The 21,760-nt window shown below is 43.8% G+C and overlaps 1 protein-coding gene across 2 annotated transcripts in view; it reads left to right on the top strand.

Annotated features, from left to right (window-relative positions):
* Nucleotides 1-21,760, top strand: part of CCDC38 (coiled-coil domain containing 38) — a 141,635-nt gene that overhangs the window by 118,407 nt on the left and 1,468 nt on the right. For both annotated transcript variants that reach the window (XM_077261071.1, XM_077261072.1), the window contains 5 exons: nucleotides 603-666; nucleotides 1,597-1,748; nucleotides 12,225-12,360; nucleotides 12,646-12,848; nucleotides 16,243-16,336. In XM_077261071.1, coding sequence (XP_077117186.1) covers nucleotides 603-666; nucleotides 1,597-1,748; nucleotides 12,225-12,360; nucleotides 12,646-12,848; nucleotides 16,243-16,336 — 649 coding nt within the window. The remainder of the gene's footprint in view (nucleotides 1-602; nucleotides 667-1,596; nucleotides 1,749-12,224; nucleotides 12,361-12,645; nucleotides 12,849-16,242; nucleotides 16,337-21,760) is intronic.

The following is a 21,760-nucleotide window of genomic DNA, read 5'->3' as shown; positions in this document are numbered from 1 at the left end:
TTAACTTAAAAAAAAAAAAATTGAAATTGATATCAGCAACATATCTCAAAAAAGTTGTGACAGGGTTAACAAAAAGCTGGCAAAGTAAGTGGTACTAATCAAAAACATAGGTGGACAATTTTCAACTAAGTCACATGACTGTGCATTAAAAGAGGACGTTAGAGAGGCAGAGTCTCTCAGAAGAAAAGATGGTCAGAGGCTCACCAATCTGTGAATAACATCTAAAAATTGAGGAACAATTTCAGAAAAATGCTCCTCAACGTAAAATTTCAAAGACTTTGAATATCCCACCACTAAATGTTGCCAGGAAATCAATACCTTAAAAGCCACAAATTTGGCTTTTAAATGCAAATGTAAAATACTGACTAAATACTAAATACTGAACATGTGAGTGTGGCCTAAAACTTAGCGATAAGACAGCATGCGGTAGGTTCTATGTGCTCTCCCTGAAGGCAGAAAGAACTTTATGTTTTAAATCTGTGTCTGTACAGGGACTTTGGAGCTCTGTATCAGAAAAACGTAGCTCAGGCCACTATGAAGAAATATTAGAAAATTAATCAGCACAAACAGGAATTAAAACTGTCATTGCAATCTGATTCTAGAAGTCCCAGTGAAGCTTCTATCGATGAACGGGAAACACAAACTGGAGATTCAGACAGTGAAGAGGTAAGCTTTTATTGTCACTGGGTTCATGATTACATTAATTATCATTTAATATTTTAGATTTATTTGAAATGCTTATTCTCACAGTAATGATACAGACCTGAACATTAGCTACTTTATACCTTGTGGCCTCCTTTGGGTCCTACACAACTCAGGGCTAAAAGACAGGTGAAATGGTCATAGTTCGGTGGTCCATCTAATCCCGCCTTCTCCTAATAGAGGAGAATTGAGAGGACCCAGATGAGTCAATAAGCACATAACTGTAAATATACAAATCGCATACATGCGGTCATGTGTCCGCTCACCCCCAAAGAGAATAAAGGGGAAATTTGACAGTGTGTACATCGCACACTGTCACAATTTGGCAGTCACATAAAGACATACAGTGACTGCAGGCTTTTGAGACATTTGAGCCTGAACACCTTTAAGTCTAGAAAGAAATATAGTATTACAGCAATAATTGAGTTTCCATCTCTACATCAATAGTAAGCTTACAGTGAGTTTTTTTTCCAACAAGGTTTTTATAAATCATATTGTGGAAAAAAAAAGTTGTGACTTGTCCCTTATTTGAGGCAAGCTCCTCATGGAATCCATACCAAATTTAACACAGTCAAAAAGGCTGCAAAAGGCATGGAAAAAAAACACATCAAAATTGTATTGAATTGAAAATCTCATAAAAAAAGGATGAATTTCTCAAATGATTTCTTTTGAAAGCCAATTGTATTTTTTCCGCCTCAAAATAACTCTGTGTGCACATATCCTAATGGTGTTTTCACTTACACAAAAGCCCCCTATAGGGGTATATGAGACAGTTTTGGAATCATATAGGTAAATGCACATTATACATAAATAAGCAAGCAATTACTTATCAGCTGTTTGTCATTTGTGTCTAAAAATACATACAAAATATAATCTTCCTTTATTTTTACACAGGAACCAGAAATATTTTTCACTGATCCTCAACAACTACTTCAGATTTTTGCAGAGCTAGAAGAGCAAAATGCAATATTAATAAAAAAGGCCCAGGAATTAGATGAAACTATGCAGGAAGTCAAAGAAAGAAGGGTTATCAGTGAGGAAAGAATGTGAGCATTTTTATTTTTTTGGCTTTTGGTCTAACATTTAATATATTTCCTATTATATGCTGACTAGTGATGAGCGAGTGTGCTCGTTACTCGGGTTTTCCAAGCATCCTCGAGTGTTCTCTGAGTATTTTGGACGTGCTCGTACATTATGTTTGTGTCCCCGCAGCTGCATGATTTGTGGCTGCTAGACAGCCTGAATACATGTGGAGGTTCCCTAACAAACAGGCAATCCCTGCATGTGTTCAGGTTGTCTAACAGCCACAAATCATGCAGCTACAGGGACACAAACATAATCTACGAGCACGCCTAAGATACTCAGAGAACACCCGAGCATGCTCAGAACACCCGAGTAACAAGCACACTCGCTCATCACTAATGCTGACATATTAACTCACACATTGGCCCCATTTGATAAAGACTGGCACTTCATAGGCCAGGGGTGTACAGGACTAAGATGCGCCTAATCCATTAAGAGGTGCACGTCACACGCATTTTATCACTGGCATGAGCCTCCATATGCCTAGCCTACTCCAGTTAGGATTTCTGGCTTACAAGGCGTCATCATTTTTAATTACGGTAATTTGTTAGCCATAAACACCTTGATGAATTGGGCCATTATTTTTATGTATTCCTACATACTCTATTAAATAAGTAAAAATAATTGCCCTGCTCCATATGGACTCAGAATAGGAGCTAAAGACTGATATTACTAATATATATACACTACCATTCAAAAGTTTAGGGTCACTTAGAAATGTCCTTATTTTTTAAAGAAAAGCACAGTTTTTTCCAATGATGCTAACATTAAATGATTCAGAAATACACTCTATAATAATAATAATCTTTATATATTCGCTAACATATTCAGCAGCGCTTTACAGTTTTTGCACATTTTCATCGCTGTCCCTGTTGGGGCTCACAATCCAAATTGCCTATCAATATGTCTTTTGAATGTGGGAGGAAGCCGGAGATCCCGGAGGAAGCCCACGCAAACACAGAGAGAACATTGTCCTTGGTGGGATTTGAACCCAGGACTCCTGCGCTGCAAGGCTGCAGTGCTGACCACTGCGTCACTGTGCTGCCCCACTCTATACATTGTTAATGTGGTAAATGACTATTCCAGCTGCAATCGTCTGGTTTGTAATGCAATATCTTCATAGGTGTATAGAGGCCCATTTCCAACAACCATCACTCCAGTGTTCTTATGGTACTGTGTGTTTGCTAACTGTGTAAGAAGGCTAATGGATGGTTAGAATACCCTTAAAAACCTTTGTGCGAGTATATTGGCACAGCTGAAAACAGTTTGGCTGATTAGAGAACCTATAAACCTGACCTTCCTTTGAGCTAGTTGAGAATTTGGAGCATTACATTTGTTGGATCCATTAAACTCTCAAAATGGCCAGAAAAAAAGAACTTTCATGTGAAACTCGACAGTCTATTCTTGTTCTTAGAAATGATGGTTATTCCATGCAAGAAATTGCCAATAAACTGAAGATTTCCTACAACGGTTTGTACTACTCCCTTCAGAGGAGAGCACAAGCAGGCTCTAACCAGAGTAGAAAGAGAAGTGGGAGGCCCCGCTGCACAACTGAGCAGCAAGACAAGTACATTAGAGTCTGTAGTTTGAGAAATCAACGCCTCACAGGTCCTCAACTGGCAGCTTCATTAAATAGTACAAGCAAACCGCCAGTGTCAACGTCTACAGTGAAGAGGCGACTCCGGGATGCTGGCCTTCAGGGCAGAGTGACAAAGAAAAAGCCATATCTGAGACTGGCTAATAAAAGGAAAAAAATAATATAGGCAAAGGAACACAGACATTGGACAGAGGAAGATTGGAAAAAAGTGTTATGGACAGACAAATCCAAGTTTGAGGTATTTGGATCACACAGAAGAACATTTATGAGACGCAGAACAACTGAAAAGATACTGGAAGAGTGCCTGACGCCATCTGTCAAGCATGGTGGAGGTAATGTGATGGTCTGGGGTTGTTTGGTGCTGGTAAAGTGGGAGATTTGTACAAGGTAAAAGATTTTGAATAAGGAAGGCTATCACTCCATTTTGCAACGCCATGCCATACCCTGTGGACAGCGCTTGATTGGAGCCAATTTCATCCTACAACAGGACAATGACCCAAAGCACACCTCCAAATTATGCAAGAACTATTTAGGGAAGAAGCAGGCAGCTGGTATTCTATCTGTAATGGAGTGGTCAGCGCAGTCACCAGATCTCAACCCCATTGAGCTGTTGTGGGAGCAGCTTGACCATATGGTACGCAAAAAGTGCCCATCAAGCCAAACTAACTTGTGGGAGGGGCTTCTGGAAGCATGAGGTGAAATTTCTCCAGATTACCTCAGCAAATTAACTGCTAGAATACCAAAGGTCTGCAATGCTGTAATTGCTGCAAAGGGAGCATTCTTTGACAAAAGCAAAGTTTGAAGGAGAAAATTATAATTTCAAATAAAAATCTTTTTTTCGAACCTTGTCAATGTCTGAACTAGATTTTCAATTCATTTGGCAACTGATTTGATTAATAAAAGTATGAGTTTTCATGGAAAACACAAAATAGTCTGGGTGACCCTAAACTTTTGAACGGTAGTGTGTATATATATACAGTCATATGAAAAAAAAAAGTTTGGGCACCCCTATTAATCTTAAGCTTAATGTTTTATAAAAATTGGTTTTTTTTGCAACAGCTATTTCAGTTTCATATATCTAATAACTGTTGGACACAGTAATGTTTCTGCCTTGAAATGAGGTTTATTGTACTAACAGAAAATGTGCAATCTGCATTCAAACAAAAGTTGACAGGTGCATAAGTATGGGCACCCTTATCATTTTCTTGTTTTAAATACTCCTACCTACTTTTTACTGACTTACTAAAGCACTTTTTTTGGTTTTGTAACCTCATTGAGCTTTGAACTTCATAGCTAGGTGTATGCAATCATGAGAAAAGCTACTTAAAGTGGCCACTTGCAAGTTGTTCTCCTGTTTGAATCTCCTCCGAAGAGTGGCATCATGGGCTCCTCAAAACAACTGTCAAATGATCTGAAAACAAAGATTATTCAACATAGTTGTTCAGGGGAAGGATACAAAAAGCTGTCTCAGAGGTTTAACCTGTCAATTTCCACTGTAAGGAACATAGTAAGGAAATGGAAGAACACAGGTACAGTTCTTGTTAAGGCCAGAAGTGGCAGGCCAAGAAAAACATCAGAAAGGCAGAGAAGAAGAATGGTGAGATCAGTCAAGGACAATCCTCAGACCACCTCCAGAGAGCTGCAGCATCAACTTGCTGCAGATGGTGTCACTGTGCATTGGTCAACTATACAACGCACTTTGCACAAGGAGAAGCTGTATGGGAGAGTGATGCGAAAGAAGCCGTTTCTGCAAGCACGCCACAAACAGAGTCGACTGAGGTATGCAAAAGCACATTTGGAGAAGCCAATTTCTTTTTGGAAGAAGGTCCTGTGGACTCATGAAACCAAGATTGAGTTGTTTGGTAATACAAAAAGGCGTTATGCATGGCGGCAAAAAAACACAGTGCGTTGTATAGTTGACCGATGCACAGTGACACCATCTGCAGCAAGTTGATGCTGCAGCTCTCTGGAGATGGTCTGAGGATTGTCCTTGACTGATCTCACCCTTCTTCTTCTCTGCCTTTCTGATGTTTTTCTTGGCCTGCCACTTCTGGCCTTAACAAGAACTGCACCTGTGTTCTTCCATTTCCTTACTATGTTCCTCACAGTGGAAATTGACAGGTTAAATCTCTGAGACAGCTTTTTGTATCCTTCCCCTGAACAACTATGTTGAATAATCTTTGTTTTCAGATCATTTGACAGTTGTTTTGAGGAGCCCATGATGCCACTCTTCAAAGGAGATTCAAACAGGAGAATAACTTGCAAGTGGCCACTTTAAGTAGCTTTTCTCATGATTGCATACACCTAGCTATGAAGTTCAAAGCTCAATGAGGTTACAGAACCAAAAAAAGTGCTTTAGTAAGTCAGTAAAAAGTAGGTAGGAGTATTTAAAACAAGAAAATGATAAGGGTGCCCATACTTATGCACCTGTCAAATTTTGTTTGAATGCAGATTGCACATTTTCTGTTAGTACAATAAACCTCATTTCAAGGCAGAAACATTACTGTGCCCAACAGTTATTAGATATATGAAACTGAAATAGCTGTTGCAAAAAAAGCAATTTTTATAAAACATTAAGCTTAAGATTAATAGGGGTGCCCAAACTTTTTCATATGACTGTATATATGTATATATATACCGTATTTTCCGGCGTATAAGACGACTGGGCGTATAAGACGACCCCCCAACTTTACCAGTTAAAAAATAAAATCTTCTTAAAAGTCGGGGGTCTTCTTATACACCGTATGTCGTCTTATAGGGCCGGTGAATATGTGCCTTTTGGGGGGGGGGGGAGTGATCCTGATGACGACGAGGGGGCGTCTCACAGGAAAGTGAGTATCCCCCATTACCTTATCATAGCGCTGCAGCGTGGGGTCTCTGTGGTGGGAGCGGCGGCTGCTGTGCTATGGTGCGGCGGCTCCTCTTCTGCAGTGTGGGGCCTCTGTGCGCTGTGGTGCGGCGGCTCCTCTTCTGCAGTGTGGGGCCTCTGTGCTGTGGGGTGGCGGCGGCGGCGTATCTTTATGCAGTCGGGGCTCCTCCGGCATCTTATTAAAGCCTGGAGGCCCCGCCGGCAACTCCATCGGTACAATGCGGTGGCCTCCGGGAAAATGGCCGCTGCTCAGATTCAGATCTCGTCCCGAGATCTCGGGAGACGAGATCTGAATCTGAGCAGCGGCCATTTTCCCGGAGGCAGCTCAATAGGTGCGATGCGGTGGCCTCCGGGAAAATGGCCGCTGGGGGCTGCGCATGCTCAGATTCAGATCTCGTCCCGAAATCTCGGGACACGAGATCTGAATCTAAGCAGCGGCCATTTTCCCGGAGGCCACCGCATTACACCGATGGAGTTGCCGGCGGGGCTTCCAGGCTTTGAGATGCCGGAGGAGCCCCGACTGCATGAAGATACGCCGCCGCCACCGCCCCACAGCACCAGAGGCCCCACACTGCAGAAGAGGAGCCGCCGCACCACAGCACAGCAGCCGCCGCTCCCAGCACAGAGACCCCACGCTGCAGCGCTATGATAAGGTAATGGGGGATACTCACTTTCCTGTGAGACGCCCCCTCGTCGTCATCAGGACCACTCCCCCCCACCCACCATATACACCCGGCGTACAAGGCGATTCCCGGCGTACAAGACGACCCCCGACTTTTAAGAAGATTTTCAGGGGTTAAAAAGTCGTCTTATATGCCGGAAAATACGGTGTGTATATATATATATATATATATATATATATATATATATATATATATATATATATATATATATATATACTGCTCAAAAAAATAAAGGGAACACTTAAACAACAGAATATAACTCCAAGTAAATCAAACTTCTGTGAAATCAAACTGTCCACTTAGGAAGCAACACTGTTTGACAATCAATTTCACATGCTGTTGTGCAAATGGAATAGACAACAAATGGAAATTATTGTCAATTATCAAGACACACTCAATAAAGTAGTGGTTCTGCAGGTGGGGACCACAGACTACATCTCAGTACCAATGCTTTTTGGCTGATGTTTTGGTCACTTTTAAATGTTGGTTGTGCTTTCACACTCATGGTAGCATGAGATGGAGTCTACATCCCACACAAGTGGCTCAGGTAGTGCAGTTCATCCAGGATAGCACATCAATGCAAGCTGTGGTAAGGTTTGCTGTGTCTGTTAGTGTAGTGTTCAGAGGCTGGAGGCGCTACCAGGAGACAGGCCAGTATACCAGGAGATGTGGAGGGGGCCGTAGTAGTGTATGTGGCATCCACATGCCTGTATGACCTCCCTACAATGCCTGGGCATGCTCCTGAGGAGGCAGCGGATGGTCTCTTGAGGGATCTTCTCCAGACCTGGACTAAAGCATCCGCCAACTCCTGGACAGTCTGTAGTGCAACGTGATGTTGGTGGATGGTGCAAGACATGATGTCCCAGATGTGTTCAACAGATTCAGTTCTGGGGAACGGATGGGCCAGTCCATAGCTTCAATGCCTTCAACTTACAGGAACTGCTGACACACTCCAGCCACATGATGTCTAGCATTGTCCTGCATTATGAGGAACCCAGGGCCAACCGCACCAGCATATGGTCTTACAAGGGGTCTGAAGATCTCATCTCGGTACCTAATGGCAGTCAGGCTGCCTCTGGCGAGCACATGGAGGGCTGTGCGGCCCTCCAAAGAAATGACACCCCACACCATTACTGACCCACTGCCAAACCGGTCATGCTGAAGGATGTTGCAGGCAGCAGATTGCTCTCCAGGGTGTCTCCAGACTCTGTCACTTCTGTCACATGTGCTCAGTATGAACCTGCTTTCATCTGTGAAGAGCACCAGTGGCGAATTTGCCAATCCTGGTGTTCTGTGGCAAATGCCAAGCGTCCTGCACAGTGTTGGGCTGTGAGCACAACCCCCATCTGTGGACGTCGGGCACTCAGGCCATCCTCATGGAGTCGGTTTCTAACTGTTTGTGCAGACACATGCACATTTGTGGACTGCTGGAGGTAATTTTGCAGGGCTGTGGCAGTTCTCCTGTTCCTCCTTGCACAAAGGCTGAGGTAGCAGTCCTGCTGCTGGGTTGTTGCCCTCCTATGACCCCCTCCACCTCTCCTGGTGTACTGGCCTGTCTCCTGGTAGCGCCTCCAGCCTCTGGACACTACGCTGACAGACACAGCAAACCTTCTTGCCACAGCTCGCATTGATGTGCCATCCTGGATGAGCTGCACTACCTGAGCCACTTGTGTGGGTTGTAGACTCCATCTCATGCTACCACGAATGTGAAAGCACAACCAACATTCAAAAGGTACCAAAACATCAGCCAAAAAGCATTGGTACTGAGATGTGGTCTATGGTCCTCACCTGCAGAACCACTCCTTTATTGAGTGTGTCTTGATAATTGCCAATAATTTCCATCTGTTATCTATTCCATTTGCACAACAGCATGTGAAATTGATTGTCAAACAGTGTTGCTTCCTAAGTGGACAGTTTGATATCACAGAAGTTTGTTTTACTTGGAGTTATATCCTGTTTAAGTGTTCCCTTTATTTTTTTGAGCAGTGTATATTAGTGCTCAACATAAATGAGTACACCCTCTTTGAAAAGTAAGATTTTAATTAATATCTTTTACACTTACCAGGTTTTTTGCGGCCCGTTATTGCGGGACTTTTTTTGCGGGCCATATCGCTGCAATTTTCAAGGTCTGCTGCAATATCGAACTGCAAAAAACTTGCGGATCACCGTTTTTCAGGATAGGTTTATTCTGATTTCATGGCAGATATTGAAAAAAACATACATATTTGTCTTTTTATATAGTGTATGTAAACTTCTGGTTTTAACTGTGTACAGTATATACATTGCACAGTACCATGTCTCCTGTCGTTTATACTGGGTATAATTATCATATCTGTGTTATTCTGTATATATACACTGCACAGTACCACCTCTCCTGTCTTGTATACTGGGTGTAATTAGTGTCTGCTCTTATTCTGGGGGTGTTGTTTTTATGGTGCTTGGTCTTAATTAGGAGGTGCAGAAAATGTCCATAAAAACTTTGGAGTGCCCATGTATTTTGAACCACTTATCCAGAATAAATGTAATAGTAGGTTGCCAACCCGGCTCTCCAGAGTTTGTGTTCTTCTATGCCTGATGAAGCGAACAGAGAACTCTATAAAGCTGCTATTTGTTATTATCTTTTCAGTTGTGAGGACTCTCACATTTTAATGTTTCAGGACATTCCTTAGACATTTTCATATATAATAAAATGTTTTTTTGTAAAACTAAATTAGTAAACTCTGTATTACAGGTAAGATTTTTATATGGGCTAAGTTCCCTATGTGAATGAAAGTGGACCGACTCTCATTAATAGCATGAGATGATGAGATGAGGCTGTAAATGTATATTTAGACTACACTGACAGACAATAGCCTTGTGATTTACACCATCTAGTGGTAGCCTTTGGAAAGTACGATCCTAAAATAATTTACAATTATATTGGCTCATTACCTTTTTTAACTTTGTTTTCTTTTGTGTTGGGGAATTTAATGCTTTTAGGCTACGTTCACATTTGCGTTGTGCGCCGCAGTGTCGGCGACGCAACGCACAACGCAAACAAAAACGCAGCAAAACGCATGCACAACGCTGTGTTTTGCGCCGCATGCATCCTTTTTTGGTTGATTTTGGACGCAGCAAAAATGCAACTTACTGCGTCCTCTGCACCCGGACGCGTGCGCCGCAGGGACGCATGCGTCGCAAAACGCAAGTGCAACGCATGTCCATGCGCCCCCATGTTAAATATAGGGGAGCATGACGCATGCGGCGACGACCGCAAATGTGAACGTAGACTTATAGAGAAAAATAAATGCTAGATTTGATCTGCGATGTCTCACTTTAGACCACACTTTTTTTCTGGCACAAATATAGCTTGATAAAGCTCCCCCGCTGTCTGTTTACTGCTTTGATAAGCATGCTTTTTTATCCTTAGGTGGACCAAGGTCTTAAGAATGATAATGCAAATCTTTTACAGACAGAATCGGTCAGTAAGATAGCGCCCAACCGTCCCGGATTCAGCGGGACTGTCCTGCTTTGAGGGCTCGGTCCCGTCATGTCTGAGCTGTTCTCCCGGCTTCTATACTCTCCTTTCCGAGGTCTTCATTGCTCCTGTAGCTACTCCTCTGGGGCGGGGCAGCTTCTCCCAGCTCAGTGCATAAATTCAATTTCATTTATTCACTTGCCATTGGGTGTCACCAGGATTTCAACTCGCTTTCTTTGTTTGAAGGCTGCAGCTTTGCCAATGAGCCACAGCCCCTAGTAATATTCTTATAATTCTTTTTTTTGTGAGCGCCTCCCCAGTTGTCAAACCCTCATCCCTCCATATCCCATGCAGGAGCTGACCATACTGAGATACCAGGAGGAGAATTTTCTATACCTGATCTGTTATAGCACGCTGTGGTTACATAGAGATACATTGTATACCGCAGGGGATTTCTAGTTTGAGAATAAAACATTTTTTTTCTTCCTATTAAATTACTAAGTGACACATCACTGCAATCAGGGTCTCTGTCTCTACATTATGCCACTCTCAGATGTGGTATCACAAACCAAGTGACAGATTCTCTTTAAATCCTTCATCAGTCAGTGTCTCTGCTCCAGTGGTCACCAACAGTGCGCACCTAGCTGGAACAATCACGGCGGACATTTAATGACTGTTGAAGCCAATCACTGAGATCAGTAAAGTGGACGCACCGCTCAGGTTATAACTTCATAGAAATTGTATGCAGTATACAGTTGTGCTCAAAAGTTTACATACTCCAGCAGAATTTTTGCTTTCTTTGCCTTTTTTTCAGAGAATATGAATGATAACACCAAAACTTTCTCTCCACTCATAGTTAGTGGTTGGGTGAAGCTATTTATTGTCAAACTACTGTGTTTTCTCTTTTTAAATCATAATGACAACCCAAAACATCCATATTTAGTAGGAAAATTCTATTTTCATAAACTGGATATGGTCTGATCAGAAGAAGAATCTTTTCTACAGCACATTATTATAACGACACACCCTGCTGTCCATGCCTATGGGAAGTGCTTGCCCTTTGGTCTAGTTTGCTTCTCTTCTCACTGAAATCGGACATAAAATAATAAGCTATACGTTGTTCTTGTTTCTTTATGTAACTAATTGCCCCAACCCAAGTTAAGGTTGGGAAAACTGTGTAAGCGTGTGAAATGCATTATAACTTGTGTTTTTGTTGTTTTTACTGTGGGCACATTTTTACTTTTGGGGACAACTCTATCAAGAGGTCACTGTTTCCCATCTCACAAAATTAGACTTCTACCACAGCCTCTTGTCCATGCTCCTTGTCCGTTAACAGCTGGGGCATGGACATGCTTATGAAAGCCCCAAAATAATAATGACCATTAAAGAGGCATTCCCATCTCCAAGATTCTATCCCAATATGCAGTAGGTGTAATAATAATAATATTAACAAAAACCTCCAATTAGAAATAAAATATAGTTCTTCTGATTAGCTATGTCACTTACCCCATCTGCGGGGCATTGCAGTAGATAGGTATCCATGGGTAACACCACTCATATAGTGACAGTCAGTTAGTTGTTAGTGGCCGTAACCATGGATATCTAAGCCACTCCAATGCTCTGCCCATGGGTTAAGTGACATATCTTATCAGAAGAACTGCACTACATTTCTAATCGGAAGGATTTCCTAATGTTATTATTATTACACCTACTACATATTGGGATAGGATCTTGGAGATGGGAATAACCCTTTAAAGACTAGTCACTAAGGGGTAAAAATGTACAACTTACATGCAGCAAGTTTATTCTTCTATTTAATTGTGTGACCTACAGGAACCAGAGACTGAAATCTCGTAATGAACAGAAGAAAAAGTATTCGGAGGCCTTGGCCAGAGAACAAGAACAGATTGCAGAACTTGAGCTGAAAGTGAAGATGTTTTCCCTTGAGGACATGACATTAGAAGATCAGGTTTTTTTTTCCTCAGCTTAAAAAGTGTATAACTTTAGACCAGTCGGATGTGTGGGATTTATGTGTACATGATACAGAGAAAGCGTGAGCATTGGTGTCAGTGGGTAAAGTGAGGCTTAATTGTAGGGTTTACCAAGCTATGGTTGTCGCAGAATGACAGCCTACTGAGGGTGGACCGCACGCTGTAGGAACGACTACCATTTTACAGTCCGAATATATAGATCACAGGTTGTGAGCACTCTCCCAAATATTTAACAATAAGGATTAACATATCTCTTACCACAGGATAAAATGTTATCTGCCCTGAAGAAAAAAATTGCAGAAGTATACGCATATTGCATAGGCAAGGACCAGGCTGCAATAAACCCTGTGCAAATGTTATCAAGCATTGAAAGTCGGCATGGGGACTTACAAGACCTATTAGAGTCCCTTCCCAAGGAACTTGTGCAAGCTGAGCAAAAAGCCAAGCAACGGGAAAGGAGGATGAGGTAAAGGTATAAATGTATAGCGATGCTGCTGACCATTATAGATGCACTCTTTCCAAAGGATGCGCCATAAATGTCTGACAGATGGGATCCCCCCCACCTTAAAGAGGCAACTGCTGGCTTGTGATTGGCTGTTTTAGTGATTGTAATAGAAGTACATTAAGGGGATATCCAGGACTTTATGGAAAAACTAAAAATGTACCTAAGCACTAGCAGGCAGGTAGTTGCAGCTTACCTGCCTGTTGTGCCTGGCACCGTTCTTCCCCGACACAGAGCGGTCACGGATGCTCCTGCCGGGGATTCACATGTTCCTGCTGATGCGGCAGTGCAGGACTCCTGAGGTCAGCCGTGTTCCCCAGTTAGGCCGTGGGAATCCAGCTGCCAATCAGAATGACCTCAGAAGTCCCACATCGACAGAGCGGGCCACAAAAGAACCCTCCGCTCTGTAGTGAGGTCAGCAGAGGCGTCTGTGACCACTCTGTGCTGGGGAAAAACTGCGCCGGACACGACAGGCAGGTAAGCTGCAATTATCTGCATGTTATTGCTTAGGTACATTTTTTTTTTTTTTTGTAAAATCACAGAAAAAGTAAGTACACCCCCTTTTACAGATTAAGATATAAATTTGGTCCTTAGAAGATATTAAAATTACGGTAGATAAATACAATCTCAGATGAACAACAACATATGACAGATTACCATTCCACGCAAGAACTAGTCAGCACTACCTGATTGAATGAAGGAGCTCAGTATCTGAAGACCACATACAAGGAAAGATTCCAAAAAAGAGTGCGGAGTGGCGCGGTACTCACCAACTGGAGCTTCAATAATCTGCATCACTTCAGTGAGGGGAGGAGATGTAGAGAAGAGAGCCTCCTGCCATTCCAACTGCTCTACATCTCCTTTCCCCTGACTGTATGTGCACCATAACTACAGTGAGCCATGGTGGAGGCAGGCAGCATTATGTTTTGGAGATGTTTTTCGGCAGTTTGAACCAGAGTTTTCAAGGTGGAGGGAGTTATGAACAATTCTATTTATCAGACAATTTTTTTAACAAAACCTTCACACCTCTGCTAAAATGCTGAAGATGAATTTCACCTTTATGCACAATAACGACCCTAAGCACATCTCCAAATCAACAAAAGAATAGCTTCAACAGAAAAAGATTAGAGTTTTGGAATTGCCTAGCCCTGTATCTTATTAAAAATCTGTGGGTGACCTGAAGAGGGCTGTACACGAGATGCCCTCATATTTTGGCAGATTTGGAGTGCTACTGCAATGAAGAATGGGCAAAGATTGCCAATTCTAGATCTACCATGCTGATAAGACTGCTACCCAAAAATACTGAATTGCTGCCATAAATTTCTAAGGGAACAACAAAGTATTAGTTTATCGGTGTGCATAGTTATGCAACCAGATTTACCATATATACTCGAGTATAAGCCGAGATTTTCAGCCCAATTTTTTTAGGCTAAAAGTGCCCCTCTTGGCTTATACTCAAGTCATTGTCCCAGGGGGTCGGCGGGGGAGGGGGAGCAGCGGCTGTCACATCATACTCACCTGCTCCCAGCGCGGTCCCTGCTTCTTAGATTATCTCGGACGCCGGCAGCTGGTTCCTGTGTTCAGCGGTCATGTGGTACCGCTCATTAAAGCAATGAATATGGATGCGACTCCACTCCCACAGGGGTGAAGCGCATATTCATTACTTTAATGAGCGGTACCATGTGAAGCAGGGACCGCGTCAGGAGGGGGCAAGTATGACGGGGGAGGGCGAGCATTGCGATATTCACCTGTCCCCGTTCCACTGCTGGGCTCCGCCTTCCGCATCCTCTGGCTGGGGCGTTCAGGTCAGAGGGCGCAATGACGTGTTTAGTGCGCGCCGCCCTCTGCCTGAACAGTCACTGCAGAGAGTCGGAAGACACAGCGGCGGGCGGCACTGGAACTGGGACAGGTGAATATTGCAAGTGGTGGGGGCCTGAGCGACGAGAGGTGAGTAAGTCATTTTTTATTGCAGCAGAAGCATATGGGGCATAATATGCTATGGAGCATCTTATGGGGCCATCAACCTTTATGCAGCATTATATGGGGCATAATCTATGGAGCATCTTATGGGGCCATCAACCTTTGTGCAGCATTATATGGGGTATAATATTCTATGGAGCATCTTATGGGACCATCATTAACCTTTTATGCAGCATTATATGGGGCATATTTTAATATGGAGCATCTTATGGGGCCCATCATGAACTTTATGGAGCATTATATGGGGCATATTTTGTATGGAGCATCTTATGGGGCCCATCATGAACTGTATGGAGCATTATATGGGGCTCCTGATTCAATATGGATATTCAAAAACACAACCTACTGACGTCTCAATCAATTTTACTTTTAATGGTATCTATTTTTATTTTTGAAATTTACCGGTAGCTGCTGCATTTCCCACTCTAGGCTTATATTCGAGTCAATAAGTTTTCCGTTTTTTTGTGGTAAAATTAGGGGTCTCGGTTTATACTCAAGTATATATGGTAGCTTTTTTATTTTTTCACTTGAAAAGATTTCAGTTTATTTATCTGCACAATTCAATTGAGATGTGACATTAAAAGGTGGAAGTAGTTCTGAAATTATTCTCCTTGGAATCATTTCTTTACAAGACCACGTGTTTTAATAGAGGTGTGTAGACTTTTTATAGCTACTGAATGTAGTAAATGTGTGTGAATGTCTAGAACTAGCAATGGTAAGTGTGTAGTGAAGGTAAGTGTGTAAGCATATACATAGTAGGTATGCATAGATGAAGGTGTGTAAGGATGAAATATTCATTAAAGTTGTTAGTATTGAGCATAAGGGCTCATGCAGATTGGTCCCAGAATGGATTGGCAGTGGCTCTCCCCATTCCTGTGAGAGCCTCATACAAATATACAAAGCTATCTGGGCGGGAGACTCGGAGTCAGTCCGTGCATTGCAGCCAGAGATTGGACAAATTTGCACTGACGTCTGCACAAGCCTCAAGTGTGTGACTGTGTATACTATTACAAATGTATTTGGGTGCTGGTAATATTTAGTGAAATTGCATTAAAAGTGGACATAGGGCAGCATGGATTGTAAAGACGGACCCTTCCAATTCTTTGATTATGGACTTAGTCTTGATATATGGCATTCACCAAGGACTGAAAACTTACAGGGGTTGTCCAAGCTTGTCTGTGACAGCAGACTTGTGAATCCTCAGAAGGTGCACACTGTGCGCTGTCGGGATTCTCTGTTGACGGAGTAGGTGGGCACCTAACCACAGAATGACTACAGACTTGAACCCCAAGCCCGGGCAACCTCTTAAAAGGCCTATATAGTATTATAGAAAGATAAACCAAACTTTGCACTTCATTAAAATAATAAAATCTTACAGAATCCATCAAGAAAAGGTAAAGGATGAATTATTAAAACAACAAAAGCGCATGATGCGAGCTATGGAAAGAGCAACCAAAGACGACTGCAAAACTGTAAGTTTATAATACTAAAACAAATTTGCAATGGGATAATTTGTAATTAAAAAGGGTTTATAGCCACATTTTCACTTAAGAGCATGTGGCCCATCTTGAGATGAACTGTTAAGATCTATTGGATGGAAAAAGACCTCCCTGAGAATCTGCCTGCAAAGTTTGTTTTAAATGAAAGGGGGCGTTAGCAGTATGAGACATGCGATGACTGACAGTCAATGCCCCCTTTTATTTAGAACTAGCTGTACTACCCGGCTTCGCCCGGGGTAATAACTGCTGTTAGCAAAATAGAATGTGTTAACAAAAATTTATTCTGCACAAAAAAAACACAAAACAAATAGATAGAAATGTAATTATTAAAAGGCAAAAACTAAGCTAATAGAAGCATTTTACAACATATATTTCAACACCAGAGATATTCCACACAGATTTAACTAAATTGGCCAAGTAATGTGAAGTAATCTTCTACTACTTATTCGAGAGCCTTTTGATAAACGACATTCTTAGTTTTTCCTTCAGGTGCAAAGACAAACAGATTTTTGGCTGTTCGAACTCTTGAACAGGCCACATAAAGTTGACCATGAGAAAAGCATGGAGATTGTAAATCTAAGCTAGCTGAAGAGCCCGGCGTTGCCTGGGCATAGTAAATATCTGTGGTTAGTTATAGCACCTCACTTCTCTTATTTTCCCATCACGCCTCTCATTTTCCCCCTCACTCCTCTCATTCCCCCCTAACACTTGTCATTTCGACCTCACATCTGTCATTTTCCGATCACTCCACTATTTTCCCTCACTCCTCTCATTTTGCACTCACACCTTTTCATTTTCACCTCACACCTCTCATTTTCACCTCAGTATATACATGTTTGTCATCTCCCTTATATATAGTATACACCTGTATGTCATCTCCTGTATATAGTGTATACCTGTATGTCATCTCCCCTGTATATAGTATATACCTGCTGTGTGTCAACTCCCCTGTATATAGTATATACCTGTATGTCATCTCCTCCTATATATAGTATATACCTGTATGTAATCTCCTCCTGTATATAGTATATACCTGTGTGTCATCTCACCTATATATAGTATATATCTGTGTGTCATCTCCTCCTGTATATAGTATATACCTGTATGTCATCTCCTATACATAGCATATACCTGTATGTCATCTCCTCCTGTATATACTATATACCTGTAGGTAATCTGCTCCTGTATATAGTATATACCTGTGTGTCATCTCCTTCTGTATATAGTATATACCTGTATGTCATCTCCTGCTGTATGTAGTATGTACCTGTATGTCATCTCCTCCTCTATATATATACCTGTGTGTCATCTCTCCTGTATATAGTATATATCTGTGTCATCTCCTCCTGCATATAGTATATACCTGTGTGTCATCTCCCCTGTAAATAGTATATACCTGTGTGTCATCTCCTCCTGTATATAGTATATATCTGTATGTCATCTCCTCCTGTATTAGACCTCGTTCACACGTTATTTGGTTAGTATTTTTACCTCAGTATTTGTAAGCTAAATTGGCAGCTTGATAAATCCCCAGCCAACAGTAAGCCCACCCCCTGGCAGTATATATTAGCTCACACATACACATAATAGACTGGTCATGTGACTGACAGCTGCTGGATTCCTATATGATACATTTGTTGCTCTTGTAGTTTGTCAGCTTATTAATCAGATTTTTATTTTTGAAGGATAATACCAGACTTGTGTGTGTTTTAGGGCGAGTTTCGTGTGTCAAGTTGTGTGTGTTGAGTTGCGTGTGGCGACATGCATGTAGCGACTTTTGTGAGATGAGTTTTGTGTGGCGACATGCGTGTCGCAACTTTTTGTGTGTCAAGTTGCATGTGACAGGTTAGTGTAGCAAGTTGTGTGCAGCAAGTTTTGCGCATGGCGAGTTTTGCGCGTGGTGAGTTTTATGTGTGGTGCCTTTTGAGTATGTGCAAGTTTTGTGTGAGGCAACTTTTGCATGTGTTGCAACTTTTGTGCATGTGGCAATTTTTCCGCGTGTGCAAGTTTTGCGTGTGGCGAGTTTTCCATGAGGTGAGTTTGGCACGTGTGGTGAGTTTTGCATGTGGAGAGTTTTGCGTGTGGCGAGTTTTGAGCAGCGACTTTTGTGTTTCAACTTTTATGTGGCGAGGTTGGTGTATGTGTGGTGAAATGTGAGCCGAGGGTGGTATATGTGTTTGAGCACGTGGTAGTGTGTGGCGCATTTTGTGTGTGTGTTCATATCCCTGTGGTGGTGTGGTGATTATCCCATGTCGGGGCCCCACCTTAGCAACTGTACAGTATATACTCTTTGGCGCCATCGCTGTCATTCTTTAAGTCCCCCTTGTTCACATCTGGCAGCTGTTAATCTGCCTCCAACACTTTTCCTTTCATTTTTTCCCCATTATGTAGATAGGGGCAAAATTGTTTGGTGAATTGGAAAGCACGGGGTTAAAATTTCACCTCACAACATAGCTTTGACGCTCTCGGGGTCCAGACGTGTGACTGTGCAAAATTTTGAGGCTGTAGCTGCGACGGTTCAGATGCCAATCCCGGACATACATACACACATTCAGCTTTATATATTAGATATAAGAGGCAGATTCTCATGCAAATCAGTAATCATAGAATTACCAGCTCATTTACATTTAAGGAAAACATGGATTTCTCTATAATAAGACATCAGATTGCAGATATCAAGGTATCACTTTATTCAACTTTCTATGACCTGCGTGCCCATAGAAATGGTTTAGGTGAGTTTATCCTACTGAGAGATTCTATAGAGGGGGTTGTTCAAAAATTGGTCATAATTAAAAGTCTGTAGCTGCTGCAAAACTATTGTCAGGCAGATGTCACATTCCATAGCTGTAGCGCACCTTAATGGCAGCTAACGAAGAGTTCAGAGGAGACTGCACCTTCAAGATGCTGTTAGAAGGGGTTTTATAAGGGTTATCGATGTAAATGCATTTGCTCGCCAGGTTTCCCAACTAGCTGTGTAAATCTAGTCTGCTGGCTGGCTGGCATCAGGAGTTTATTTTTTCGTTAGGGTAATGTGCTGGCCATCTACCAGAGATGGTCTCCACCAATAACTATGGAAATGCAGCAGTCTAAACTTGCTAGGAAGGATTATTTTCTCCAAGTCAAAAAGGAAATATGGGAGGGAACAAGTCAGAACATTTTTATATATAAAATGTACTACTATGAATGCACTAGATGGCAGCCCGATTCTAAAGAATCGGGAGTCTAGAATCCATATATACTTTATTTATTCAAATGTAAGAATAATACAATTAATAAATAATAGTAAGAAAGAACAAAAAATGGCTGCACTCACCAGCTCTTGACAGTACGGCACATTTCTGATTGGTCGCTCGCGGCAGGCGGCAACCAATCAGAAAAGTGCCGCGCACCACGAAGGCATATATCTTTGTCCACCCTGAGCGGGTGTAGGACGCTGGTGACGTCACTTATCTCCGGACATTATCTCCGGACAAAGCCATGGAAGTTGGCACAAATTGCCGGAAGTAGTATTCTAGGCAATTATATATTAGATTTTAATGTTATCAGTGTTTACCTTTGAACGTTTATATTGTATTGTCCTGTCACCAGCCATGTGTACGATTATCGGCCGAAAGCCTCTCTGGAACCAATAATCACCCCATGTAAAGGTATCTTTATAAGTTAAAGATTCAGAATACTATGACTTTTATCATATCCTGAACAGTCAAGTTTTTTATGAACCGTTAAGGTTTTCTGGTTGAAGTAAAAAAAACTCTGAGTGTTTACAGTTTGAAACCATAAAATGTTGAAAAATTATGTCATTCTTGAGTATATCACTCAATGGTGCTCATAAACGTGTCAAATTTGATCTATAATATACTTTAATATACGTTACTTTAATCTTTAATATACTTAAGAACAGGGCCCAAGACATCACACAGGGGGTCTGAAACACCGCACAGTGGTCCAAAATATCGCTGTGCTCTGCCTGGGGCCCCATATGCTGCCTGGGGCCCCTGTGCTCTGCCTGGGGCCCCATATGCTGCCTGGGGCCCCTGTGCTCTGCCTGGGGCCCCATGTTCTGCCTGGGGCCCCTGTGCTCTGCCTGGGGCCCCATATGCTGCCTGGGGCCCCTGTGCTCTGCCTGGGGCCCCAGTGCTCTACCTGGGACCACTGTGCTCTGCCTGGGGCCCCATGTTCTGCCTGGGGCCACTGTGCTCTGCCTGGGGCCCCATAGGCTGCCTGGGGCCCCTGTGCTCTGCCTGGGACCACTGTGCTCTGCCTGGGGCCCCATATGCTGCCTGGGGCCCCTGTGCTCTGCCTGGGGCCCCATATGCTGCCTGGGGCCCCTGTGCTCTGCCTGGGGCCCCATATGCTGCCTGGGGCCCCTGTGCTCTGCCTGGGGCCCCTGTGCTCTGCCTGGGGCCCCTGTGCTCTGCCTGGGGCCCCTGTGCTCTGCCTGGGGCCCCATGTTCTGCCTGGGGCCACTGTGCTCTGCCTGGGGCCCCATAAGCTGCCTGGGGCCCCTGTGCTCTGCCTGGGACCACTGTGCTCTGCCTGGGGCCCCATATGCTGCCTGGGGCCCCTGTGCTCTGCCTGGGGCCCCATGTTCTGCCTGGGGCCACTGTGCTCTGCCTGGGGCCCCATAAGCTGCCTGGGGCCCCTGTGCTCTGCCTGGGACCACTGTGCTCTGCCTGGGGCCCCATATGCTGCCTGGGGCCACTGTGCTCTGCCTGGGGCCACTGTGCTCTGCCTGGGGCCCCATAAGCTGCCTGGGGCCCCTGTGCTCTGCCTGGGACCACTGTGCTCTGCCTGGTGCCCCATATGCTGCCTGGGGCCCCTGTGCTCTGCCTGGGGCCCCATGTTCTGCCTGGGGCCCCTGTGCTCTGCCTGGGGCCACTGTGCTCTGCCTGGGGCCCCATATGCTGCCTGGGGCCCCTGTGCTGCCTGGGGCCCCTGTGCTCTGCCTGGGGCCCCATATGCTGCCTGGGGCCCCTGTGCTCTGCCTGGGGCCCCATAGGCTGCCTGGGGCCCCTGTGCTCTGCCTGGGACCACTGTGCTCTGCCTGGGGCCCCATATGCTTCCTGGGGCCCCTGTGCTCTGCCTGGGGCCACTGTGCTCTGCCTGGGGCCCCATATGCTGCATGGGGCCCCTGTGCTCTGCCTGGGGCCCCATATGCTGCCTGGGGCCCCTGTGCTCTGCCTGGGGCCACTGTGCTCTGCCTGGGGCCCCGTGCTCTGCCTGGGGCCCCATGTTCTGCCTGGGGCCACTGTGCTCGGCCTGGGGCTCCATAAGCTGCCTGGGGCCCCTGTGCTCTGCCTGGGACCACTGTGCTCTGCCTGGGGCCCCTGTGCTCTGCCTGGGGCCCCATGTTCTGCCTGGGGCCACTCTGCTCTGCCTGGGGCCCCATAAGCTGCC

The sequence above is a fragment of the Ranitomeya variabilis genome, chromosome 5, assembly GCF_051348905.1.
Source record: "Ranitomeya variabilis isolate aRanVar5 chromosome 5, aRanVar5.hap1, whole genome shotgun sequence".
Taxonomy (NCBI): domain Eukaryota; kingdom Metazoa; phylum Chordata; class Amphibia; order Anura; family Dendrobatidae; genus Ranitomeya; species Ranitomeya variabilis.
This window is presented reverse-complemented; position numbering and strand designations above follow the sequence as displayed.